The 27,585-nt window shown below is 47.0% G+C and overlaps 1 protein-coding gene across 1 annotated transcript; it reads right to left on the bottom strand.

Annotated features, from left to right (window-relative positions):
• Nucleotides 1-129: 129 nt before the first annotated feature.
• Nucleotides 130-26,899, bottom strand: LOC112924273 (solute carrier family 22 member 20). Its single transcript, XM_026004459.2, has 10 exons — nucleotides 26,323-26,899; nucleotides 26,145-26,248; nucleotides 24,555-24,709; nucleotides 22,593-22,761; nucleotides 21,939-22,062; nucleotides 20,735-20,850; nucleotides 13,576-13,790; nucleotides 11,671-11,779; nucleotides 11,293-11,496; nucleotides 130-493 (listed from the first exon to the last, which is right to left on the bottom strand). The coding sequence occupies exons 1-10, from the start codon at nucleotides 26,695-26,697 to the stop codon at nucleotides 397-399; spliced, it is 1,668 nt and encodes a 555-aa protein (XP_025860244.1). The 5' UTR covers nucleotides 26,698-26,899; the 3' UTR covers nucleotides 130-396.
• Nucleotides 26,900-27,585: the final 686 nt, after the last annotated feature.

The following is a 27,585-nucleotide window of genomic DNA, read 5'->3' as shown; positions in this document are numbered from 1 at the left end:
ACCAGGGGCACAAATGTCAGCCACTCTTACTTTGCAAAGACACAGTGTTTAGGTGGAACAAAAATGAACAGAGGTTTTATTTCTTTATTTATTTAAATTTAAATTTATTTAAATTTTATTTTTTTTGAACAGAGGTTTTAAGGGGCCGATTCAGGGATGGGAAAGAAAAAGAGTTCCTCCTTTGGTCCCTGGACATGGTTTCTCTTGACTTTGTACATATTTGTGATATCAATTGGCTGTTGGTGGTAACCAGTAACCACAGCCCTGGTTTGTGTACAGCTCTTTGGCATGGGCTGGCAGAGCCACCATGGTCCTTGGCCAATCTCACCCTCCATCAGGAAAAGCCCCAGGGTGTCTGGACATCAGATGAGGTGCTGCCAGCATGCTCATGGCAGCTTAGATGGTTTCTTTGAGGGGAGAAGCTCCCAGCTGCTGGAGAGAAATTTCTTCCCTCTTTTCTTCCGGATCCTTCCTGGAAAGACCTTCTTTGACTCTGTTGAAATGAAAAGGCAATGGAAAAACAAGCCAGAAAGGCAGAAAGTGGTGAGAAGCAGGTGGTATGTGCACAGTATTCACGATGTGTGTCTCTACCATCCTAAAGCCCCCAAGAAAGGTAGAAGCCATGGCGGCCCTTCCTCTAGTGCTCATGGGGCACCTCAAGGAAAGACTGCAAGGTCAAAAAGCTTTCCAATGAGGACCCGAGGTCAGACATGCACCCAAGGTCACCCAGCTGGTCATCATGGCACCAGGCTCACTGAACTTGCTGGTGCTGGGCCTGGTTCACCTGTGGACCAGGGGCACCCACAGAGAGCCCAGGGGACTTGGCACTGTCAGGGCTCTTCTCCCTCTGCTCCAGGTAGAGAATCAGCCAGCCTGGAGCAGGGAGGAGAATCAGGGGTGGGGAGGTGACAAGGAAGACATCTAGAATAGCTTTCCAAATAGTGTGAGGGCTGCCCGTGGGGTTCTCTGTCCTTGGACCAGGTGCAGTTTTGACTTTTTCATTTTTATCCCTCTATCTTTGAAATGATTTGTGTTCTGGTCACTTTTATTTTATCCTTGTGCAGACCAAAAATGGTTTATTCTGCATAATTGCATTAGTCTTCATTTTTTTCTTTTTTAATAATACACCTCTTGCCAATTTCTTTGGTCTACTTTTAGCTGGCTCCAGTTTGAGAACTTTTTCAATGTTCCAAATGTTTTTATCAGAGTTTTTATCCTTACCTTGTAGCTCTTATTTCTAACCTTTTAGTTCAACGGTTTAAGGCATTTTTGCATGTGATTATTTCTTCACATAATCACAAAGAAACAGTTCGTTCCACTTGTCCTCCATTTCTCTCTTTTTTTGCACTTGAAGCCTTGTAGCCTTTCTATGTCCTTTGAGTCCATTCAGCATTTTCGTTTTACCCGTTGTGTAACTGTGGGGGCTGAGGGACAGGAAACTGTTTCTCCTCAGCTCCTGCCAATAGATTCCCCATCCCTTCCAAAGATGATTCCTAAAAACCCAGAGGCAGACATTCTCCAGATTCAACTGCTGCAATGGTTAGGCTTGCTCAATATTATTTTAAAAATTCATCACATGGGGGCACCTGAGTGGCTTGGCGGGTTAAGTGTATGCCTTCAGCTCAGGTCAGGATCCTGTAGGTCCTGGGATTGAGCCCCTCCTTGGGACCCCTGCTCAGTGAGGGGCCTGCTTCTCCCTCTCCCTCTGCTGTTCCCTCTGCCTGTGCTCTCTCTCTCTCTCTCTCACCCTCTCAAATAAATAAAGTCTTTTAAATAAATAAGTAAATAAATAAATAAATAATAATAAAATTTATTGTATGAGCAAAGATGACCAGACCAGAGGTGGCCTGTTATGTGAACTGAAATCCATGGTCTCCTTTTTTTAATGTCTGAAATATAATACAATAAGCACTAAAAACATGCTGGGTTCAGCCATGCAGCTGGTGCTCCCTGTGGGTGAGAGGGTGGCAGGAGGTCCCAGCTGACCGATGGCCTGGGCTTTGGCCTTGGTGGAGTGCCAGCTCTCCTGCTGAAAGGCTGAAAATCCATCCCCCAGCCCTCACCTCTCTAAGTCCCCACTACCAGTGGGAGAACTCCATGGAAGGTCATTGATTGGAGCCTTGCAACTTTGTCTAGGCCCTGCTGCCTCTCGTCTGGGTCTTTCCATCATCTTGGCAGGCTCTAAGAAGCATTACCATCTTCCCAGACCCTTCCCTAGCTTCTAGGCCTCCAGAGGAGCTGCCCTGTGTCTGGGAAACAATCTAATTGGATTCTTATAATTGCTTTCCTTGTGTGCTTCTCTCCCTTGGTTACCAAAGAAAGCCTGTTCAATATAGACAATTTGGAGATAATTTTTATGTTTAAATTTTTTTAAGTTTTATTTATTTATTTTTCTTTTTAATTAAAACTTTTTAAGTTTAATTTATTTAAATAATCCCTACCTAATGTGGAGCTTGAACTCAGGACCCTGAGATCGAGTTGCATGTTCTTCTAACTGGGCCAGCCAGGCACCCCCAGAGATAATTTTTAAAATGTAAAGTAGCCAGGAAAAAAAGTAAATGTCACTCATACTTTGAGGCAACCACTGTCACCATTTTAATATATTTCTTTCTCTCTTTGGAGTCTCTATTTCTTTTTTTTTTAAGTATTTATTTATTTATTTATTTATTTATTTATTTATTTATTTATGTAATCTCCACACCCAGCATGGGGCTTGAACTCATGGCCTCAAGATCAAGGGTTGCATGCTCCACTGACTGAGCCAGGCAAGTGTCCCTTAATCAATGTTTCTTCACATAATTAGGAAAATATCATAATTAATTTCAATATACTATTTAACAGTATATTGTAAACATTCCCCATGCCCTTAAAAAGTCTTCATCAAGTGCTCCTGGGTGGCTCAGTCTGTTACATGTCTGCCTTCAGCTCAGGGGTCCTGGGATGGAGTCCTGAATTGTGCTCCCTGCTCAGCAGGGGGTCTGTTTCTCCCTCTCTCTTTTTTTAAAGATTTTATTTATTTATTCATGAGAGACACACAGAGAGAGAGAGAGGCAGAGACACAGGCAGAGGGAGAAGCAGGCTCCATGCAGGAAGCCTGATATGGGACTCGATCCCTGTTCTCTAGGATCACACCCTGGGCTGAAGGCGGCACTAAACTGCTAAGCCACCTGGGCTGCCCTGTTTCTCTTTCTCCTGCCCCTCCCTGCCACTCATGCTTGCATGCTCTCTCTCTTTCCCTCTCAAATAAATAAATAAAATATTAAAAAAAAAGAAGTCTTCGTCAATGTAACTTCCTACAATTGCACAGCATATCATATTTTGTTCAAATTGTTGGAGATCTGGAGAGTTTACATTTTTTTCCTGGCATATTAAACATGGTGATGAATATCCTTATAAATAAACTTTGTCCACATTTCAGCTTATTTCCTTAGGGCAGAGCCCGGGCAATGTCATTGCTACTTAGAAGAATATGAAAATTTTTCCATCTCATGATCAGTGAGAGAAACTTCAAGAAATGTTGCAGGAGTTTCCTTCTTCCTGTTGTCATTGACTACTACTGTGTTTTAAATGTTTTCCTTATTGGATATTTAAAAATTACCTCTTCCCTGTTTTAATTTGCATTTCTTTCATTATGATGTGAGTACCTTTCCCCTGTTTATTTTCTATCAGCACTTCCTCCTTTTTGTATGTTCTATTCTTACAGAAAAGAGATTCCTTTGCTATGTTACTTCAACAAACTGGGGCATAAGCTCAACTTGGTCATGGAGGCTGACCTGGCCCCAGACCAGGCACACAGACCATCCCGGAGATACAGTATTTGGTTTTGTGATTAATGAAGGATGGGAGTAATTTACAATGAAATAATTTATAAACAAATGGATTTTTGTCAGTCTGTGAAGTAAGTATGGAGGAAGTTCCCTTATATCTTTACATAACCCAGGAACCAGAGGTAAAAGGTACATTACAGCTAATCCCTCTTGGCTTGCAGCCATCTTGGAGATGGGTGACATGAACCTTGGAAAGAGCCATTTTCTTCTCATCTTAATCCTTGACACCCAAGACCTGGGACCAGCACTCATAATTATTTGTGGAGAGTAGAAATGGAGAAACATGAAATGGGTGAGGAGTTCTTCAGTTTTTTTTTTTAAGATTTTATTTATTTATTCATGAGAGACACACACAGAGAGAGGCAGAGACACAGGCAGAGGGAGAAGCAGGCTCCATGCAAGGAGCCTGATGTGGGATTCAAACCTGGGACTCCAGGATCACGCCCTGAGCTGAAGGCAGACGCTCAACCACTGAGCCACCCAGGCATCCCGAGTTCTTGAATTCTTATTGTCCAGATATTGAAAACTACTTGACTGACTCATGAGAGAGGCCATTTCTTGCCTCTCGTTCCCCAACATCACTGTTTCCTACCAAACCAGAATAAGTTGAGTTGTTTCTGACTCCTATTTGGTTGGAAGGGAATTGTCAAGAAGAACCTCAGACAAGTTACTGAAGAAGCCCACGGGCTGGAACGCCTGGGAATCATGCAGGAGCATATTAAAGGTATCTGATTATAAGCCCCTCAGGGGTTCTAAAAATCTTAACTCAAGAGGTCCTATGGCTGTTGGAACAGGTAAGCATTGTTGAAGAGTACTTATTTTTCATCGGGGTGATATTGCCTCCAGGGGGTAAAAACTAGTTCTTGGGAGAGGGGGGACAAAAAAATCTGAGATATTACAATGGTTTGTGGCTTTCAAAGGGCTATGGTATATGAATAGATAGATAGTATATCTGTGGTATTAAATTGTTTTGGGGAGGGTGGGGTATGGTTAGGGGGAGGGTGATAATGTAAAATGGTTGAAAAACTGTTCCAGGGAACCCTGGGTGGCGCAGCGGTTTAGCGCCTGCCTTTGGCCCAGGGCGCGATCCTGGAGACCCGGGATTAAGTCCCACGTCGGGCTCCCTGCATGGAGCCTGCTTCTCCCTCTGGCTGTGTCTCTGCCTCTCTCTCTCTCTGTGTGACTATCATAAATAAATAAAAATTAAAAAAAAAAAAAAAAAAAAGGAAAAGAAAAACCGTTCCAGAGCAACTGCTCTAAATTCCTAGACCCAAGGCCCCTTTTAGGCTGAGATTTACTAATGCAAAGGAAACGGAAAGGGATTTTTAAAAATCAGACCACATCGATCCTTCCTCCAAGTCCTGAAGTGGTTTCTCTATTGAATTAAGAGCCTAAATTCTCAGAGTGGTCTCTAGGGCTGCCCCTGCCCCTCCCCAGGCTCATCTTTAAAGTTCATATCTGGCCATCACTCAGCTCATCCCAGCTTATTGGGACTTCACGGGGCTTGCATAAGCTCTTCCCTTTCCCAGGGACACACTTGTCCTCTTCTCAGCCAGGCTAATTTCTTCTCCTCCTCCTTTAAGTCTAGAAGCATCCACAATCACTCAATTATTCTCTCTCTCTCTCTCTTTTTAAAGATTCTATTTACTCATGAGAGACACACAGAGAGAGAGAGGCAGAGACATAGGCAGAGGGAGAAGCAGGCTTCCCGCAAGGAGTCCAATGTGGAACTCCATCCTAGGACCTCGGGATCACACCCTGAGCCAAAGGCAGACACTCAACCACTGAGCCACCCAGGCGTCCCTCAATTATTCTCTCTTAATTACATATTTGTTTTTGTGTATTTGTTCTGGATGCACCTTACTCTATAACCTCCAAGAGGGCAAAGGTCACATCTGTCTTATTCACTCTACATACCACACTTAGCACTGTGTCTGATCTATAGGAGGAATTGATTGAATAATGATTTAATATGTAGATTAGATTTCAAAAAGGCGGGGATCCCTGGGTGGCTCAGCGGTTTAGCGCCTGCCTTTGGCCCAGGGCGCGATCCTGGAGTCCCGGGATCGAGTCCCGCATCGGGCTCCTGGCATGGAGCCTGCTTCTCCCTCTGCCTGTGTTTCTGCGTCTCTCTCTCTTTCTCTCTCTCTCTCATGAATAAATAAATCTTTAAAAAAATAAAATGTTATTTAAAAAAAAAAAAAGATTTCTAAAAGGCTATTTAAACACCAGGTAAAATCCTTGGCCTCCAGAACTCTGGGAAAAAACTCCCTGATCAGTGTCCACTATTTTTATCAACTCACTCATGGCAGGGCTGCATCTGGACTTGCTCCTACTGGTGCCTACCCAAGAGCAGATTTTGTTGCCTAAGATGTTTACTAAAAAAGCATCATGTCTGTGTCCTCCTTAATAAGTCACATTTAGGAGTGCCTGGGTGGCTCATTTGGTTAAGCATCTGAGTTCAGCTCAGGTCATGATCTCAGAGTCCTGGGATCAAGCCTGGTCAAGCCCCCCACCTACCCCAACTGGGCCTCTCTCTGCCCCTCCTGCCATGCATTCTCTCTCTCTCTCTCTCAAATAAACAAATAAAATCTTTAAAAAGATAAGTCACAGGTTTAAATTTCTTATGCAAAAGTTTATATGAGATGCAAATAGGCTTTGAGTATGCTTAGTCCACCTCTTGGCATCATTACACTTGCTACAATCTCAAGGATGAATCTAGAGGGGTGTGAGGTTAGAGGAGTGAGGAGGTCAAGGTCTTATCTGTTTGTGAGACAACTTGTGTCATCAAAAATATATGGAAGACTTTTCTTCCCTTCTCTTCTTGAACAATTTGATCTTAAAGCCATTATGTGGCACAGAGCAAGGTAGGTATCCACATGGAGAGTTGACACAGTGTGGGGTTTTGGAGCCCAGGTAGGGTATGGAGGGGTCCATGAAGGAGAGGGAAGGGTTATATGCTGGGGGACTGATCAAATAAGCAAATATGTTAAGGTTAAGGGAAAGCAGATTTCTCATTGTCAGAGAAGGGAGTTAAATATGTAAAGGGAGAAAACTGAGATAAACCTGGTGGTAAGTGGTGTTGGATTAAAGTTGGAAGTAATGGTGTGACTCATGGTTTTCAGTATGATTTACAGATATAGAAAAAAAAGATGTATGGGTCCATGTGTCTATATGTATATTCATATATTCCCTGCTTCTATCCACTGAGAGGGCTTGAGAGCAGAAAAACCCCATAATAATGAGCCCCTCACATCTGGATCTTGGCTTTTTAAAGATTCATTTATTTGAGAGAGAGAGAGAGAGAGAGAAGGAGGGGGAGTGGCAGAGGGACAGAGAATCTCAAGCAGAGTCTCCACAAGCCCAGGCAGGGGACCAATCTCACCACCCTGAGATCATGACCTGAGCCGAAATCAAGAGGCAGACCCAACCAACTGAGCCCCTCAGGCCCCCCACAGATCTTGGCTTATAAATACTATACTATACTAAAATACTATACTAAAATGAACTATACTAAATGAACCAGGATGCTCAGAGAAATGGTTGCCAAGACAGCTATGGGGAAATGAGCTTAGAATATCTGGTTGTGCCAGAAAACAAGGACATGCATAAAGAATTTGAAAAGAACACAGAAGTCAAAAGGTTCATGCTGGCCAAATTTAGGAAAACTGAGCATCAAAATAGGGTATAATATATTAAAGAATAAGGATTTACAAATCCATAATGATACAAATATGTACATAATAAATTGAAAGTTTGATAAGGAATAGAATGTTTACACAGTTTCAAAGTACTTCAGCACAAAATGCTTGTTAATTACAGAGGGGAAAAGAGTAACTTTACAGTGCAAAAGCCTGGCAGGTACCTCCTTAATTAAGAGATCAAGAGGGGGACGCCTGGGTGGCTCAGCAGTTGAGCGTCTGCCTTTGGCTCAGGGTGTGATCCCTGGGTCCAGGATCAAGTCCCACATTGGGTTCCTTGCAGGGAGCCTGCTTCTCCCTCTGCCTGTGTCTCTCTGCCTCTCCTCTCTCTGTCTCTTATGAATAAATAAATAAAATCTTAAAAAAAAAAAAAAAGAAGGGATCAAGAGGAACGTCACCAATCAGAGGACAGATCAAAATCGTGTGCCACCTGATGGGATATAATGAGCATGACTCAGCATCACTTCTGTGACAGCACTGCCAGAGATGCAGAAGCTACAACCTATAACATTGGCAAAACCCAAAGCAAGGGAAAATCTACAGAATTAACTGGTCTGTAATCTTCAAAACAGTCAAGGTCATTGTTAACTCACAGCTACTCTGTGCCAGCTCTGTGTTCATCTTCAAAGACACCTGGAACCAAGACACTGACCATTAACCACACACAGCAAGGATGAAATGTACTAGCCAGTAATTTATAAGGTGCTGTTAAAGGGGACTCTCCCTCTGAAGCCAACCTGTCCCAGCTTATGTAACATTGTTTATTGAAAATCATGGGTTTATGGTCTGCAATTGGTTTACCTGGTTATACAACCTGATATTAGCTGTGACCAACGGGATACCAAAAACCCCTCAGCAGACTCGTGCCTTGGCTTCCCTGAGCTTGAGATAACTCACTTTCATGCCCACAGCTTGTGAGAGAGACAAAACCGAGGGCAGAGAGGACCCTGGGCGGTGCACCTGTTTGCCTGCCTTTTCTTCCTCCTACTGTATTGTATCCTTCCCCTCCTGAAAGCCTTGTGAGCTTTGTGGAGTCCTGCTTGTCCTTCCTATTATAAAACCCTGTATAAGTGTTGGAGTCGAGAGAGCCAGAGAACACCCGAGGACCTAGTTCAGCCTGAGAGAAATGCAACAACCAAATGCCACTTGTGATTCTGAACCAGATCCTCTTGCTTTATAGAACGTTGGTAGTGGGGCAAGGGGGCCGGGATAGGGAAGACTGGCAGAACTTGAATGAGCCCTGAGAATTAAATAGAAATCATATACCAATATTAGCTTTCTAATTGTGATGGCTCTATTGGGGTTATGTAGGAGAACATCTTTGTTTGAAAGAATTATGCAGCGCAGTATTTGGAAAAGATCTCTCCACAACTCTCTCTCCCAGAGTTCAGACAAAAAGTATAAGTTTGAGAGTGTTCCAGATCATACTCAACACACACACATATATAATTTAAAAAATAAACGATAGGGGCACAGGGGTGGCTCAGTGGTTGAGCATCTGCCTTTGGCTCAGGTCATGATCCCGGGGTCCTGGGATTGAGTCCCACATCGGGCTCCCCGCAAGGAGCCTGCTTCTCCCTCTGCTTATGTCTCTGCCTCTCTCTGTGTATCTCTTGTGAATAAATAAATAAAATCTTTTTAAAAAAATAAAAAATAAATGATAAAAACAATATGAAATCTGGGACTACTCCACAACATTTGTGAAGCTTCAGAGAGCTTCCCGCATTTTAGATATCAGTTTTCCAATGTGTACAAGCTCCTCCACAGACTCTGGAACGAATGGACTTCTGTCAGGACCAGCTAGGTCAGACCCATTCGGCAAATTGTTGTGAGAAATAATGGCTTGTCCTCAACTACTTTTAAAAATAAAATTATTTTTAGGGGCACCTGGGTGGCTCAGTTGGTTAAACGTCTGACTCGATTTCAGCTCAGGTTGTGATCTCAGCGTTGTCGGATCAAGCCCCATGTCTGGCTCCCCGCTTGCCATGGAGTCTGCTTGAGATTCTCTCTCTCTCTCTCTCTGCCCCTCCCCCGATCTCTATTTCTGTCTCAATAAATAAATAAAATATAATAAAATTATTTTTAGTAAATGGTCTCCATTATGTAATTGTTTCACATCTGTAACAACATATAGTAGTAAACTGGGATTTTTTCTATAGCCAGGGTAAGCAAAATGTGACTTTAAAAATGCCCAGGCCCGGATGTGAGGGCGATCTGGCTGCGACATCTGTCACCCCATTGATCGCCAGGGTTGATTCGGCTGATCTGGCTGGCTAGGCGGGTGTCCCCTTCCTCCCTCACGGCTCCATGTGCGTCCCTCCCGAAGCTGCGCGCTTGGTCGAAGAGGACGACCATCCCCGATAGAGGAGGACCATTCTTCGGTCAAGGGTATACGAGTAGCTGCGCTCCCCTGCTAGAACCTCCAAACAAGCTCTCAAAAATGCCCAGGCCCAAAACCATTACAGTAATGTCAGTGGAAGCCACACCTCCAGTTGTTTTTTTATGTATTTGGGTCCCTCAGGCAACATCTCAGAGCACCTGCAAACAGGCTCTGGATTGGGTTATTGACAAATGCTTACCCAATATCTTGGATGTTTAGACCTACACCTCTGGCATGAGTGGGAATTAAAAAGGCAGAGAGCAAAGGGAGGAATGTTCCGGACAGAGTGGCCTTGGTGGTGGCAGGGGTCAGATCCTGGGAGCCTTGTAAGATTTCAGATTTTATCTTCAACTTTGTAAAAAAGGGTGCCAGGGAAGGGTTGCAAGGAGAAGCGATGTAATTCTTTACATGGCAAGCCTTTCACACTAGTTGCTATATAAAAAATAAAGTGGAAGGAACAGGGGAACATCTGAGGCTTTTACAGCTGTCCAGACCAGAAGGCGGATGGTCACAGGGGTGAGGGAGATGGACAGATTCTTAATATATCTTGAAGGCAAAATTGACAGGACTCGCCAAAGAATGTGTCCTTGATCTATGTGAGTCCAGCCTTCGTCCATGGCTCAGATTAGACGTAGGATGTTTATGGGGGATTATTTTAAGGATTTCAAACACAGGTCTCTGGGCACAGATGGCTCCAGCTGTGGGATCAAGCTAGACAGAGAAAGCTATAAACTTGGGCCCCGTTCCCTTCCCAGGCCCCATTCTTCAAAACCAAGGGCCTTCACCAACCCCACTGTTGCAGAGAAATGCAGTACGTCTGCCCTAATACTTTTAGAAACCTCATCAAGGATGTCAGCTTACTCAGTGACCTTAAGGGGATCCGCGAGAGAAATTTCTTTTAATGCTAATTGCTGAGAAAAGCTTCACTTTCCCCAGAGAACTATCATCCCTTTACCTCTTTCATAAGATGACAAAAGTCATTAACAGGGTCTCCCTTTCTGTTGCCAGGAAGCTCTGAGCCAGATTTGAAGGTCACCATGGCAGCCCCACCGGCCAGTCTTTGCTTTGGAATATGGTACCTCTCGTCACCACAAACTGTCATCCCCACTTCTCTGCCAGGCTTTACTTTAACTCATGTTCCCATTGTGCCTGGTCTACAGTTTATTCTTTGTTCTATTTCACTATCCTTGTTGGATCTGTCTGTTGAAAGTGAAGCCTCTTAGACAAAGGTGGGCAGGGGAGGCTGGTCTTCGCCGCATGGCTCCCGCTCACCACCCATGACATCGTAACAGCAGTCAGAGGACCCTCATGGCCCCAAGTTATTTCATGGGAACCTGCAGCCTGTTTGGCCATCCTTACCCCACCATGCCCAGAGGTTCCTCACCTCCTCTCCATGGCATCAATGGTCTCCACCAGAGGTGCATTGCGAGTCTCGGCCAGGAAGCAGACGGCCAGTCCAGCCAAGATCGAAGTAGCCCCGAAGCCGATGGGTGGCAGGATGGTGCTGAACTCCCCGAGCGTGGTGACCAGGGGTGCAACCAGACCCCCAAAGCGGGCATTGACTGAGGCAAAGCCCATCCCCATCTGCCTAAAAAGTATGGACTGGTCAGTGGCTGTGGCCCAGACTGCCTAGAGGGCTGGGAGTGCCAGGCCTTGGGTGTCAGGGGGGTAGACAGAAAGGAGAGGACATCTAGCTTCAGCAAACCCAGCAGGTGTCAACCCGGAGCTCCAGGGCCTCCCAGGTTGGGGCAGGTGTACCCACCTGATCTCTGTGGGGTATAGCTCTCCAGTGAACAGGTACACACAGATGAAGGAGCTGGCCAGGCAGCCTTTGCCTAGTGCAGCCTGGGCTGTGCGCAGGGTCTGCATATCTGCAGAGGGGTAGGCAGAGCCAGGGTTAGGGAGTGCTCAGAGCCCCAAAGGGGATCAGGGAGGCAGAGGGGTAGTGGTGGGTATGGGGTGGAGGCAGAGGCTTCTCAGGAGTGGTGGGGTATGGGGTCGAGGCAGAGGCTGAGGTTTGGAGCCCATAAAAGGAGGAGGGAAACACAGCAATGGGAGGAGGGGGTTGGGATTTCCACTACCTCACTTTCCCACCTAGGCCGCAGAGTGCCCCGCACTGCCCTACTCTCATTTATACCTCCTTTTACCCCCTCCCAAGGCAGGACAAATTTTGGAATCAGGCCTGGGTTCAAATTCCAGCTCTGACTCAGCTGGGTGACCTCGGTTACTGTCACTTGACCTCCCTGAGCCTCCTTCCCTGTCCTCAACTGTAAAATGAGGGAAATACCAGCACCTGCTTTACAGGGTTGTCATAAGATTGCTGTGATGTCATGAGTGCAAAGGGCTCAGTGCTCAGCTCATTAAATATTTGCTGTTACTATCATTACCTTGTCCTGCTAGTGGTTATAAACAGTAAAACCCCAATGCACATGCCCAACATTGATGCAATGGTCAAGGAAATTATGGTACATTCCCTGGCTGCACACTGGAACCAGGAGGGGAGATTTATAAAACATCCACACTTGGTCCCTACCCCCTCTCTATTAAAGTCTCTGAGCCATAGGCTCAAGTTTGAGTATTTCTTGAAAGATCACTAGGAGATTCCAATGTGCAGCGAGAGTTGTAAAACACCAATCTAGATGAATTATTATATACTGATAAAAAGCTAAGGTCATAAAATATTGATATTAACATGGAAAAGTATATTGGGGTGCCTGGGTGACACGGTTGGTTAAGCATCCAACTCTTGGTCTCAGCTCAGGTCTTGATCTCAGGGTCATGAGTTCAAGTCCCATATTAGACTCCATGCTGCGCATGGAGCCTACTTTAAAAATAATAATAAATAAGTGTGCCTGGGTGGCTCAGTTGGTTAAGCATCTGACTTCAGCTCAGGTCATGATCTCAGAATCCTGGGGTTGAGCCCAATGTCTGGCTTCCCACTCAGTGAGGAGTCTTTCTCCCTTTCCTTCTGCCCCTCCACCCACTCGTGCACTCATACTCTCTCTCCTCAAGTGAATGAATAAAATCTTAAAAAATAATAATAATGATAAATAAATAACATGAGGAAGCATACTTATGTTATAATATAGTGAAATAGGGATACATTATACATACATAAATAAGATATACACATAATCATATATATATATAATATATCAAATACAAAATCTACAAGAAGGAAAAAAGATTGGAAGAAAATATGTCAAAGTACTAATAGTAATAATCCATCCACTCTACAAGAAAGCAATGAAGCACCAAGAAATCAGACAAGTTGCCTAAGGCCATGGGCCTTGGCTTCACAAAAGCTCTAGGACTCCGATACTCAGCTCTGGCTTCTTGCTGGAATCACTGGACTGTTCTTTAGATACTTAGGGTTGGGTCCCATTCCCTGACACTGGTGGCATTGGCCTTGAGCCTTTGGGCATTGGGAGTTTTTAAAGGTCATCAATCTGACAAGAGGTAAATGCTTTAAGGGCAAAGACTCTCGTCTTTGCCGATTCTCCACCATGGCCCTGAATGCTCATTAAAAACCCTGCTAATTGACACTCACTTCCTTTTCAGATCCAGAAGAATATCCCTCAGCCTGGTTCCCTTGCTGTATTCATTGCCCACCAGAACCCAGACCCCAGAGACTCCCAGGTGGTCATGGCAGAAGTAGATGGCTCACCTTCTGGCACAAACATGTTCACGATCACCATGAGCCCGGCCAGGATGAGGAAGGAGGCCACAGTGGCCCGGCGGCCCACGTAAATCATGGTGGTGGTGGCCACCAGCATGGCCGGGATGTCTATGACCCCAAACAGGACCTGCACCAGGTATACGCTGAGTCCAAACTTCTGCAGGTCCATGGCCAGCCCATAGTAAGCCATGGAGTTGGAGAACCTGGAAGAGGCAGCAGAATGGTCCTGCTCTAGCCCATGGTTCACCGTTCTGCACCCAGGGGATGGCACAGGGTGAATGACACAGGACTCCAATTTCAGGGAGTTAAAATCCCCTGAATTTAACCTGTTCCCTTTTCTCCCCACCAAATCCAAGTCTATGACTTGGGTCTTAGAGCTCAGGCTCCTCCCTCCATGTTCCAGCTTAACCACCTGCTCCCTGGAGTCCGAGTCTGTGGGTTCCAGAATGTGAGTGTTTTTCCCTGTCTGCACTGCTCCAGCCTCTACCCCCAGCCTTCAGTGGCTGAGCTGAGCGTCACATCTAAGAGCTGGAAGGAGAAAACGAGAGCCTTCCAACAAGGCGAAGAAGACTCCTTAGGACCCTCATGCATCTCCCAGTGTTTACTGAGAAATCGGCCCCTGAAGGTGGCTGCTTCTGCTAAGGGAGCTTTACAGTCAATCTGGCTACAAAGACCTGGAGTTCCCACAGCAGGAGTGGGGGGGGGGGAGGGCGGTCTCCAGAGATATTTATTTATTTATTTATTTATTTATTTATTTATTTATTATTATTTTTAAAAAGATTTTATTTATTCATAATAGAGAGGCGGGGGGGGGGGGGGGCGGTGCAGAGACACAGGCAGAGGGAGAAGCAGGCTCTATGCAGGGAGCCCAATGCAGGACTCAATCCTGGGACTCCAGGATCATGCCCTGGGCCAAAGGCAGGTGCTAAACCACTAAGCCACCCAGACATCCCTTGAGAAATTTATTTATTAATTTAATTTTATTTTATTTTTAAAGATTTATTTTTATTTATTTATTTATGATAGACATAGAGAGAGAGAGAGAGGCAGAGACATAGGCAGAGGGAGAAACAGGCTCCATGCCGGGAGCCTGACACGGGACTCGATCCCAGGACTCCAGGATTGCGCCCTGGGCCAAAGGCAGGCGTGAAACCGCTGAGCCACCCAGGGATCCCCCCTGAGAAATTTAAAATGTTCCTAAGGCAATGTCTCAAAGAGATGTTTGAATATCCAGATACATAGCTGCATCGTTCACAATAGCGGAAAGGACTCCAAGTGTCCACTGACTCCTGAATGGATGAACAACAAGTGGTGTAGGTGGGTAATTACTCAGCCTTCAAAAGGAAGACATACTGACAGGTGCTCCCATGGTGCAGAACCCTGAGGACAGTACACTAGCTGAAATAAGCCAGTCACGGGGTGCCTGGGTAGCTCAGTGAGTTGGGCATCTGCCTTCAGCTTAGGTCATAATCTCAGAGTCCTGGGATTGAGCCCCGCATCGGGCTCCTTGCTTAGTGGAGACCCTTCTTCTCCCTTTCCCTCTGCCACTCTCCCTGCTTGTGCACTCTCTCTATCAAATAAATAAATCTTAAAAAAAAAAAAAAGAAATAAGCCAGTCACAAAGAGAAAAATACTGCATGATGCTACTTATACGAGGTCCCTAAAGTAGTTAGAATTATAGGGACAGAAAGGAGAACAGTAGTTGCCACAAGGGCTGGGTGGAGGGAGAATGAGTTGTGGTTTAGTGGGTTAAAAACAGAGTTCCAGGGGATCCCTGGGTGGCTCAGCGGTTTGGCGCCTGCCTTTGGCCCAGGGCGCGGTCCTGCAGTCCCGGGATCGAGTCCCGCATCAGGCTCCCGGCATGGAGCCTGCTTCTCCCTCCTCCTGTGTCTCTGCCTCTCTCTCTCTCTGTGTCTCTATGTCTATCATAAATAAATAAATAAATCTTTAAAAAAAAAAAAAAAACAGAGCTCCAGTTTTGCAAAGTAAAAAAGAGTCCTGGAGGATGGTTTGCACAGCAATGGAACACACTTAGCACAGAAAAACTTTATGCTATGTGTATTTTACCCCACTTAATAATAAAAGCATGGGGGATCCCTGGGTGGCGCAGCGGTTTGGCGCCTGCCTTTGGCCCAGGGCGCGATCTGGAGACCCGGGATTGAGTCCCACGTCGGGCTCCCGGTGCATGGAGCCTGCTTCTCCCTCTGCCTATGTCTCTGCCTTGTCTCTGCCTCTCTCTCTCTGTATGACTATCATAAATAAATAATATAAAAAAATAGTTTAAAAAAAATAATAATAAAAGCATGGGATTGGCCCCCGTGAGTCCCGGTGGGTCGACCTGGTTCTGTTTCCCTGAAAGTATATTGGGGGTGTGTGTGTGGAAAAACAGAATTTGGCAGTGGGCTTTCTCCAAGCATCTGCCCCCTTAGCACCTACTGAGAAACGCCTACCATCCCTCCAACCTACCCCCAGCTTTGTGAGTCAAGGGAGATGGAGAGAAAGAAAAGATGCATCATCATCCTTGTTGGCCCTAGGCAGATCTGAGGGGGCCCAGGGGAAATTCAGGTCTGATTTTGGCTCCTCCCAGGTGGAGAGGAGAGGCAAGGCCCCCCACATAGTATTTTGAACCTCCTGGAAGGCAAAGTCACCCAGACAAAACATCCTGTAGCCCTTCACACTGCAGGGAAGGCAGTGTGACGTCAGCTTTATTTGGTTGGGACTTATTTAGAGTAGATAATCTGACCTTGGAAAGACAGTCCTGCTTCCTCAGTCTCCATATCCTGCCTGGACATCACAGTCATTGCGTGGACTGCCTCTCCATGTTCTCCATTGACCATTCCCTTCTCGAAGCTTCATCTTGGCTCAGCTTCCCTGACCTGCGCCTCATGCTTTCTCTCTTTCCCCCTCTATCTGGTATTTCTCTGTGTTCTTCCCCCTTCTGTCTTCTCCCCACTGTAGATGCTCTTGCTTTTCTTCCTTCACAGCGTGGAAATATTGTGTTGTGTCCAGGCATAAGGCCAGGAATGAGATGGCCAAAGTCCTGCCTTCTTTGGGCTTCCAGTCTGGTGTGGAGACAAGCATTCAAGGAAGGAAACACTATTCCCCTCCCCCTCATGGAAAAGACTTTGTTGTGTCCTTGAAACACAACAAAACCATCTTTCATGTTTCCCTGCCCTGATGTCTCTTGAATGAAGTGGGACTCCCTGCCTACTAAATTCTACAAGAACCTCCAGCCTTCTTTCTGGTGCAGTTTTGGCAGGAGGTGGAGGAACCCTAACCCCAAGGCAGTGAGGAGGCAGGGCTCAGATGAGGACAGAGACTCCCACAGAAAAGCCCTGGACTTTGAATTTCTATCCCCTTCCTCCCCAACCCCTGCCCAGAGGTCCACTGCAAAGCCACCCCACTGCCCCTCAGCACTTCAGAAAGACTTCTGGCATTTCATGGAGGGGTCCTGGTCTGAGCCTGTCTAGCAGCTTATTATTTCTCTCTACCTCAAACCAAAAAAGCTTGCTTTTTACCATGTTCCCTATTTTCATCTAGAGGTGAGAATGACTTTCCAAGGATCAGGTCCCTGCTCTGTTATGTGAAACCAATATAGTCTCCAATAACCCAAAATGGTATTTTTCTTCTCATGGCTCATGCAACCACCATATACTGCACCATCAAAGATGATGACTCTAGAAAGATCCTGACTGGGTCACATGGGGCTGTGACGTGAACAGGAAGATGAGGCTCCCAGGACAAAGACAAAATTCTTACTTGCCTCCTAGTGATTTTATCATTTAGGAAATTGTGAGGGTTTTAGGAGTTCTGTGTCAGAAACTGGGGACAGAAAGCCATATATATATATATACATACATTCTATTATCTCATATCACGTAAGGGAACATCCTCAGGCTCCTGGGATTAGGACAGGGATCAATAGTATTCATTGATAGTGTGTACACACACACACACACACACACACACACACACACACATTTATTCTGGGTATAATTTTGGTTGGATATTTTTTTTTACATTTGGAATAAATTTATATTCACAGAAAGTTTGAAATATTAGATTAGGGGCTCCTGGGTAGCTCAGTTGGTTAAGTGCCTGCCTTTGGCTCAGGTCATGATCTCGGAGTCCTGGGATCAAGTTCTGTATCAGGCTCCCTGTTCAGTGGGGAGTCTGCTTCTTCTACTTCTCTCCACCTCCCCTCCTCCCCCGCGCTTGTGCTTGCTTTCTCTATCTCTCTCTCTGTCAAATAAATAAATAAATAAATAAATAAAATCCTTAAAAAAAGAAAAAGATAAGTTAGATTAGACATCTTGGAGGGAGGTCATTATTCTGCCTTCCACAAGGAGTGTATTCATACAATGGAAGGCAACACTATAAGAAGAACTAAATTATATGCTGCAACCTGGATACACCTCACAAACATGATATTGGACAAGTGAAACTAGTTGCAAAAGAGTGTACACTGTGTGATTACATTTAAACAAAGTTCAAAAATAGGTTAAAATAATCTGTGGCATTAGAAAAACACTGTGGGGGTGGCTGGGTGGCTCAGCAGGTTAAGTGTCTGCCTTCCACTTAAGTCATGATCTCAGGTTCCTGGGACTGAGCCCCGTGTCGGGCTCCTTGCTGAATACGGCTTCTCTCTCTCCCTCTGCCCTTCCCCCTGCCCCACTCATGCTCTCTCTCTCTCTCTCTTAAATAAATAAGTAAAAATAAAATCTTAAAGTAAAAAAAAAAAAAAAAAAGAATAAGGATTGTAAGAACCCCTGAGCTGAGAACTCAACCATATTATGCCTAGAATTCTGACCTACTTCATGAGCTGGATTCATGTAGCACTGTAAAGATATTTACAGATATGATTAAGTTATCAGAAGCAAGTAGCAGATATGTATGTATGGTATTAGCCCATTTTTATAATATATGTGCATGTCTTGTGTGTACAAAGGTCTAGAAGGATACAGATGTGTGTGGTGGAGCTTGCTGCTATGGATGGGAGGGAGAGCAGAGAGGAAGGAGAAGCATCACATTCCTCTCATACAGTGATAACAGGTGCACATCTGTTTATCAAATGTCAGTACTGAGTTTACTAAGTGTTGGCTCCACATACATTATTGCTTCTAATCTTCACAACCACCTTTTGTGGTAGGCACTATTATATCAATGGTACAGATGGGGAAACCGAGATACAGAGAGATTAAGGAACTTGCCCAAGATCACACAGAGTTGTGGCAGAGCTGAGATTCTAATCCAAGCAGTCAGGTTCCAGTGTCCTGCCTTTTGTTTTTTATCTTGTTTTTTATTTGTATATTTTAATTTATTTTTAAATATTTTATTTATTTATTTGACAGAGAGAGAGAGAGAAAGAGAACACAGCAGGGGGAGTGGCAGGCAGAGGGAAAGGGAGAAGCAGAGTCCCATAGAGTAGGGAGCCCAACTCAGGACTCGATCCCAGGACTCTCAGATCATGACCTGAGCTGATGGCAGACACTTAACCTTGTCTTGTTTTTTAAATTGAAATACAAAAAAAAAAAAAAAAATACAGTTGAGTCCTGCCTCATAATCAATACACTATACTGACTTCATGTTTCTGGATTGTTTGAAAAAAAAAAAAAAAAAAACAACAATTTTTTTTCAATGAGTATGCAGTGCTTTTGTAGTTTAGGAAAAAAGCCAGAGGAGAAAAAGAAATCCAAGTTAATGGAAGGCATTTACAACAGAAGTTTGTGAAAGTCAACCAGTTCCTCACACTTCCTCTTCCTTTCAAAGGTCCCCACCTGCCAGCAGAAACCCCATCTGGGTGACCCAGTCACTAGCTGCCCAAATTACTTTCTTTTAACAGAAATGGGCCTTAGCTTATTCTTTCCAGAAGGATCCAAGAGGGGACTTTCAACCCTGGAATTTTTAATTCATGATATTTCTTCCCAGTGGGAAGAGGACAGTGAAGAGAGGGTCTTGTGGGCCCGCAGAGTGCTGGCAGTAGAATATCACTTCCCTGACTTGGATTCTGAGGAGCTCTCTAGGTGCCGAGGGCCAGAATTGCCCCATGGGCAACAGTGTCAGGGCAGAAGCCCTCTAAAGGTCCAGAGTGGTGGACAATCCCATATTTCTAGTATCTAGGGGACACAGCCCCAACCTAAATCATAGCTTAGACTCTACCCAAGCACTTACCCTGGCCATGTCAGGGGGTTATATGTCTAAATGTTTAGCCCTCAAAAAGACCTTCGGGGTAGGTATATAAGCAGGAAATTGGGGCACCAGGAGGCTGACTGACTTGCTCAAGGTCACTTAGGTAGTCTGGTTTACCACAGCCTAGCTAGTAACCACTAATCAAGAGTGCTGGATCTCCTCCAGAGAACAGATCATTCATGGCCTGTGTTCACTACTTCACAAATATCAACCCTTATTATTTACATGTCCAGGATATCATATCCTGGGAAGTGAAATTGAAATGATCCCCAGCCTTTTTAAAATCAGATCCTTATCTTAGGATCTGCCAGCTTCCAGTCTGTGCTAATGTGAGTGGATTGTGTTTGTGGTTTTATCCTTTTTACACTTCATGTTTATTGATGTAGCTGCTGGGACTTCCTTCCTGGTCACCTGGCAAACTCCACAACCATTTTTTGTAAAATCCACTTAAATGCCATCTTCTGCATGGAGCCCTCAGCAGCCCCAACGAGGAGAGCTGCTATAAGGACACTTGTCATACCTTATAGACATTATTGTTTCCCTGTGTGCCCCCTGGACCAATGAGTATTCTTCTAGAGGAGGACATTTCCCAGAATCTCTTGGAGAGCCCCCAAGGGCCTTTCAGGGTGAGACAAGGTGTATTTTGGAAAAGCTGCATGGGTGATTTCCATTGGGTGCCCCACCCCCCACCAAGGTGAGATCCACTGTCCAGATGTAGGGTCCCTAGGTCAGCACAGATGTCTCATCTATGACCACATCTCAGTGCCAAGCAGAGGGTGAGAGGACCCTAGAGAAGGGTAGGGACAAGTTTGAGTTCACAAGGTTCACCTGCTCATTGCATTAAGACTATTCGAAAAAAAAAAAAAAAAGACTATTCAAGAACAGTTTGGAAGTAGGGATAAAAGGCGAGTGAGTCTCTGCCTCAGGTCAAAGACTTGGGCTTGAGCACATCACCTACCAGACCACCATGAGACAGCAGGTGACCTTTCGGATGGCTGGGGTTCGGAAGAGGTCCAAGATGGAGTTGGAGGTGCGGACACTTGCAATCTCACTCTGGATGTAGGAACTGACCACCTGGGCAAGAAAAGTTTGATCAGCAGATGGGAAGGATCTGGGACCCTATTTTCCTGTTAGGAGTCCCTTCATCTGTGGAGAGGAAGGTCAAGGTTGAGGTCCCGGCAAGATAGCTGGTTCTAGTCTCTTCTACATCCCGGGACTGATGGCTCTCAACAAATCATTTCCAGAGCTTTGGGATGAAGAAGAGGCTCCAGTGTGAGTCCCAAGGCTCCTGAGCTGCCTGCTGATCAGGCTGTGGTTCTAGAGGGACCCTTATGCCTCACTCCGGGTGGAGACTCTGAGATCGGCTTGGGCAGTGGTTAAGGGCAGGGGTTCTGACTGGTTCTGCTACTTCCCACTGTGTGTTCTTAGGAAAATGACCCAAAACATTCAAACTTCAGTTTCCTCATCCGCAAAAGTAACAAGTTAAATCAGATTATGTACCTAAAGCCCCAGCAGAGTGCCTCGCAGGGGGCTGGAGAATCATACCTCTTTATAATAAATGGTAACTATCTTATAAATGATAATTGTCTTATGACAGTATTTATAATAAATGGTACTTTTATTATTGATTCTTTGATCATTTCATTTTATGACTTCTATTTTAATATTTTCATTTCATTTTATTTTACTACTTATTTAAATTTCAGCTAGGTGTCAATGTGAATGGGGTTATTTCCCCATTGCATAGATGGATAGACTGATAACCAAAGTGGTTATTTACCTCAGATCACATTGCCATTCAATGGCTAAACATTTTTTTTTTTTAAAGATTTTATTTATTCATAGAGACACAGAGAGAGAATGAGAGGCAGAGACACAGGCAGAGGGAGAAGCAGGCTCCATGCAGGGAGCCTGACGTGGGACTCAATCCAGGGTCTCCAGGATCACACCCTGGGCTGCAGGCGGCACTAAACCGCTGCGCCACCGGGGCTGCCCAATGGCTAAACATTTTTGCTTCACTGGAACTCTTCCCTCTCTGTTTATTTCCCCCCTTCACCTGGAGACTGGGTGAGTCCTGGGAAGCTACTAAGTCCTGGTGCATTTCAGGGCCACCAGTCAGATTCAAAACAATCTCTCTCCTTTCTTCCACCCATGCTGCCTACCTCTTTGGTCAGCCTTTCTCCTTCCTCCGCTCTCCCGTTCATAACAGCCACCTTCCGCAGGTTCTCCACAGCTAGCTGGGACTTGCCATGAAGCAGGAGCCATCGGGATGACTCTGGCAGCCACCTGGGACCAAAAGAAGGATGAAAGATGGCAATGTTGAGTAGATCTCCTTCTGTTCTCCAAAGCCGAGTACACCTTCATTCCCCTTCTTTCAGAACCTGAAAAAAGCAAACTGTCCTGCTGCCCACAGAGTCAGGAAGACTGGAGGACATGCAGGACATCCCTTTTGCAGAGAACATCAGACAGGGACACACTGAAGGGCACTTAGAAACTTACAGAGCCACTTTTGAATCTGGTTCTGACCTGGTGTGTGGCTTGAATAAGTCATGGGCCCTGCTTGGGCCATGCCTCAGTTCCCTTCCTGTTGTGAGTTGCAAAGGAACTAATGAGGCAAAACCACTGGAATGTTCTGGAGCCCTACACTCATGTAAGGGATTTTATCAGAGCTTCCCAAGAGTCATGGGCAGTCCCTGTGAGCCTCTTTCAGTCCCCACCATGTCCAGCAGGTCCCAGTCACTGCATAGCCCAAACTTGTCACAGGAGGGGCTCACTCACCAAGCACACCCTCCCTCACCCCTCTAACTGGGACGTACCAAGAATAGAGGAAGAAGATGAGGAAAGGAATGGAGACGGCAAGCTGCAGCCACCGCCAGGGGCGGATCAGGTATGCCACTCCGGCCAGGATTAGCTGACCTAGGGTAAAGGAGTACCCCAGCAAGACCCCCGCCACGGTCCGGCCCTGGGTGGGCATCCACTCCACGACTGTAGAGAAAATCAGGAACAGGATCAGTGGGGTTCATAGCCCACACAGTTGTCTAATTCACCTGTGCCCTTCAGAGCGACTCTGGCTACTTGAAAGTTTTCCAGATATCTGCTGAGACACAGGTGCACCAAAGAACTAAATATAACCAATAAAAACCACAAGAATGTTAGAAAAAATCATGGCGATCTTTTTTCAATCTTAGAGTCAGTTAAGTCTTTTCTAAAAATGCCACAAAACCCAGAAGCAATAAAAGGGAAGATCAACAAACTTGACTTTATGAAAATAAGAGTGTCTGCATATGAAAACAAACACCTTGACTGGCTTTAAAAAAAAAAAGCAAATACCATAAGTCAAGTCATAATGTTAGCAAAAATAAGCAAACAAACAAAAAATTTGCAACTCAAATTTAAAGGTAAATTATGAGTTACCCTAATACTGGAAGGGTTCTTACACTTCGATAGGATAACAACAAAAAGGCAAAACAAAACAAAACAAAAAAAACAGGTAAATAGTTGGTAGGAAAAGAAATTTAATGGCTCTTAATAACATGATTTTTTTTTTTTTTTTTGTAAACAGCAAAACTTGGAAATAACCTAAATGTCCATGCATGGAGGACTGGTTAATAAATCATGCACATTCTCACAAGGCAACTGTAACAAATTAACGAGGACACTTCTTTTCCAGGAGCCGCCAGCTCCTGCATGTGTCTGGTCCATCAGCAAATCCTGTTGCTTCTACCAACAGAAGCCAGCAGAGCCCTTCCTGCCTCTTCCTGCTACCCCCTGGCCCAAGCCAGTCTGCTGCTTGCTGGTGACTGCAGGATCCACAGGGATCCTGGCAGGTACTAAGTCAGATCAGGTCAGACCTCTCCTCAGCTTGGGCTTCTCCAGGGGCTCCTGTCTCACTCAGAGTCAAAGGCATAGTCTGTAAATGGCCACAGGGTCTAAGGATCTGACCCCCAACTCCCTGACCTCCTGTCACCACTCCCCTCCCTGCTCTGCTCCAGCCACAAGAACCCCCTCCTCTTGAGCCCCCTAGAAATACAGGTCCCTTGGGGCCTTTACCTGGAATCTTCTTCCCCCAGATAGCTGTGGGGCATACTTTCTCCCTCCTGCAAGCTCTGCTCGGACCCCTCTCAGTGAGGACTTTCCCTGGCCACTCCACAGCCCCCACTCACTGCTTGCTTATTCTCTTTCTGGGCTTTAGCTTCATCTGTAGCATTTATCTCCTTCCAACATACTAACAGTGCTCCATGCCAGAGACACCTGCAGCTACCTGAAACCAGCCTCACTGGGGACGGACCCTGTCACTTTGGGAGTGGGGGACATTCCCACCTGGCTTCCAGGGGACCAGGTCTCCACCACGATGCTAAGGAGTCACCACCTTTGCAGCCCAGGTAAGCCCTGCCTTTTTTTGGAACCATATACTCTTAGGGCTGCCTGCAATCTTGGGGACCACTGTGTCTCAGGTCCCTGCTATGTCCCCACCCTGAGCCTGGCATACAGTAGATGCTTACTAAGTATGGTATACAGTAGGTGCACACAAAGTGGTTAGTGTTGACTATTGCACATAGGAAATAACCCAACCCTCTCAGAGTACAGATAGGCAAATCTCAACCCAGGGCCATGGCTGAGAGCCCAGGTCACCCAAGAACCCCCAGTGGGGTCCTGAGCTGAAGTTACTGGGTAAGAATCCCATCACAATGCAACAGGAATGATGTCTGCTGATAGGGTGCCATCCCCCCTTCCATGAGCCACCCTCCCAACCCAGGCCCCTGCTTGGCTGGACTCACCCAGTGAAAGGGAGTTGAGAATGATGCCAGAGAAGGTCATGCCCATCAGGAACCGGGAGATGCAGTAGGCGCTGAAGGAGCCAAAGTAGGCCGTGGCGACCCCTGAAACTGCCAGCTGCAGGTACGACCAGACCAGAGGGCCCTTGCGGCCCAGCCTGAGCCAGGTGCCAGGCACAGGTTAGCTTCCGGAGGTGGCAGCGAGGTCCCTTGTGGGGGCCATTGGGGGAGGGCAGGGGGAAGCTGCCCCCAGGCCACCCCCTCCTAGCAGAACAGGTGTGTCCGCTGGGCCCCAGGCATCGACAGCAGAGGTTGGTCAGGGAGGGAGAACCGCCGTGAACAGGTGTGGAACAGAACTAGACATAAAGAGGTACCTTTTCTCTCTGTCCCCTCACTCTAGGAGTATGTCTGGTCTCCCAACCCAGCTCCTAATCTTCCAGGCTAGGGCAAAGGCAGGGATTCTGCAAAGGTCCAGAGGCAGGTAGGGCAGGTGGTGAGAGGGTCCCGAGTGAACTTCTGGTTGGACAAAGGCCACCCACCAGGACTTAGGGGCCAGTGGGAGCAGGACCCCAGGGTCAAGTTTTCATTTGAACTGATGGTGTTGGGGAGGTCAGGGGGGTTGGGGGCTTGTCACACCACAAAGGGGTTGAAGGTCAGGGTTCAGGGCATCAGGGTTATCCCAGTCTGGCTTTGCCACTGCTCCATTCAGAAGTGAGGGTCTGGTGTGGCTGGAGGGCAGCAGGCCATGAAGGCAGTGGACAGCATTTCTTCCCCACATGCCCATGATACACTCACGTGTTCACTCATTCATTCTTTGACACAGACCTGCATCGTTCACCTCTAAGTAACAGTCCTGCTCTCGGGGCTGGTGACAAACACATGCGACACTATGGGTAAGATACAGCTCCTACTTGGGAAGACCAGGCTGTGTTGTGACACAGCGTGACCAGGGTCATGACAGAGCTGCCCACGAGGTGCCTGAAGCATGCTGCACAGGAGCCAGTCTGCCCTCCAGGTTTGGGGCAGGCCCCCCGGAGCTGTCGAGGATGGAGGAAGGGAGGAGGCAGAAGAGAGGACAGAGAAGGTGTGGAGATGACCTCATCAGAGCCATGTGCTATGTTGTGTTCCCTGGTGTCTCTCTAGCAGGGCTGCCGCCTGTCATGAGGAACCATCATGCTTCGTTCTGGGCATCCATGCAGTAGAATTCAGTAGGGAGGTAGGGAGGACCAGAAAGCTTTCTAAAGGAACATGCAGAGGCCTTAACATGAAATAAAAGCCAGGTACAGAAGCACATGTGGGGTATGCCGACATTTGTAATAATAAAGGTGGGACAGAACATAGGTATTGTTGGCTTGGATCATGTAAAACCACAAAATCGCAAAAACATCTCTGGTAGATGCACAGAAACCAGGATGCTCTCTAGAAATTACTGGATGGTGGGGTGGGAGCAGGAAAGGGGCGCTTCCCTGCAGACCTTTATACTTTCTGGAATTTTGAACCACAGGAACATAGTATCTATACACAAATACACTTCATTAAGGTAAAATTAATGGAGAGGCTCGGGTGGCTGGGCCCTCCTCCCTAAAGGCTCACCTGTCCGCAAGGCTGCCAAACACGGCGGCGCCCACCAGCACCCCTGCCATGTAGATAGACTGAGCCAGGTCTCGGAGGGGGCGGGCCTCACATACCAGATCCCACTGCAGGGGAGAGAGGGGCACTCCAGCCTCGGCCTCAGGTGGCAGCCCCCCACACCACCCTGGCCCCCACTGACCTCCATCACGATGGTGGATGGGAAAACGCTGCGGTCGTAGACCCAGCCATCCTTGCAACCCTCTGTGGCCGGCTCGTGGGCAGAGGTGTTGGGGCTCAGGAGGGCCCACTGAGGCTCTGTGAAGCGCCGGCATGGCTCAGGGGCCCCGAGCTGGTCCAGGGGCACGATGGCCCTCAGCCAGGCCCCCGAGGTGTTGGTGGCGGCTGCAGTGTGGTTTGTGGGGCCTCGGCAGTGGTGGTGGGGCACGGCAGCTGTGAAGTTCTGCAGGAAGTTGTGACAGGCCAGCAGGCTGCAAGGCAGCAGCAGCAGGGCAGTGTAGATGAGCTGGAAGCGACCCACACCACCCAAACTGTCCAGCAGGTCTGTGAAGGCCATGGCTGGGGGCCTGGCCCAGGGCCCAGCCTGCTGGGGCCTTATGTAAAGGACGGGCCCTGGGAGGTGGAGGAAGAGAGCCGGGGTCAGGACCACAGATGCCCCATGTCCAGCAGGTCGGAGGGGTCCAGTTACACCTCACAGGAGGCCTCGGATGTCCCCATGTCTGCAGGGCTCCCCCTCCCTCCAGGACCTTTCTCATTTTTCTCAATCTGACTCCCTGGTTAGAAAACCAAGGGTCCCAGAGGGCCACCTCATAGCCCGCTGCCCAGAGCTGGAGGCCCAGCCACCCCAGCAGGACCCTAGCACTAATTGTGGCTCTGTCATCACCCTCCCCTTTATTCTGGAGGCCATTTGGGAGGCATCTTCAAGAGCCAGATCTAGCTTCAGCTCATGGGACCCAGTCCTCGTCCCCCAAGCCCTGAAAAGTCAGAGGCCACACAGGAGAAACTGGGGTGGGGTGGGGGTGGAATCCTTTAAAAATGCTCAAGCAGGGCAGTTAAGGGGAACCCCTGGTCTCCCTGCCTCTGTCCCAGGCACTCAGCCTCAGCGTGGGGGTCAGTGAGAGGATCGGGCCGCCCGATCAGTATTCTGACCCTTCCATCAAACAAAACCCCACATGGGGAGCTAAGAGGGTGAGGCCCAGTACTCCCGCCCTCCCAGGCCCCCACCTGGTCCTCTCACAACCCAGCCCAGACTCCCAGGAAGTGATGGGCATTCACCTTACTGACAGGACACCCAGGCTCGGGACCCAGTCTAGGACTCCCAAGGGCAACATGCAGGCTCAGGACAGGGGGTCCAGGCCCAGCGCCAGCCTGTGGTGAGCAGTGTCCAGGAAGTCTGCCACTTGGGGCTCCACCTGGGGCTCCCAGCCACTGAGGGCAGCCCCCA

The sequence above is a fragment of the Vulpes vulpes genome, chromosome 5 (assembly GCF_048418805.1).
Source record: "Vulpes vulpes isolate BD-2025 chromosome 5, VulVul3, whole genome shotgun sequence".
Classification (NCBI taxonomy): Eukaryota; Metazoa; Chordata; class Mammalia; order Carnivora; family Canidae; genus Vulpes; species Vulpes vulpes.
This window is presented reverse-complemented; position numbering and strand designations above follow the sequence as displayed.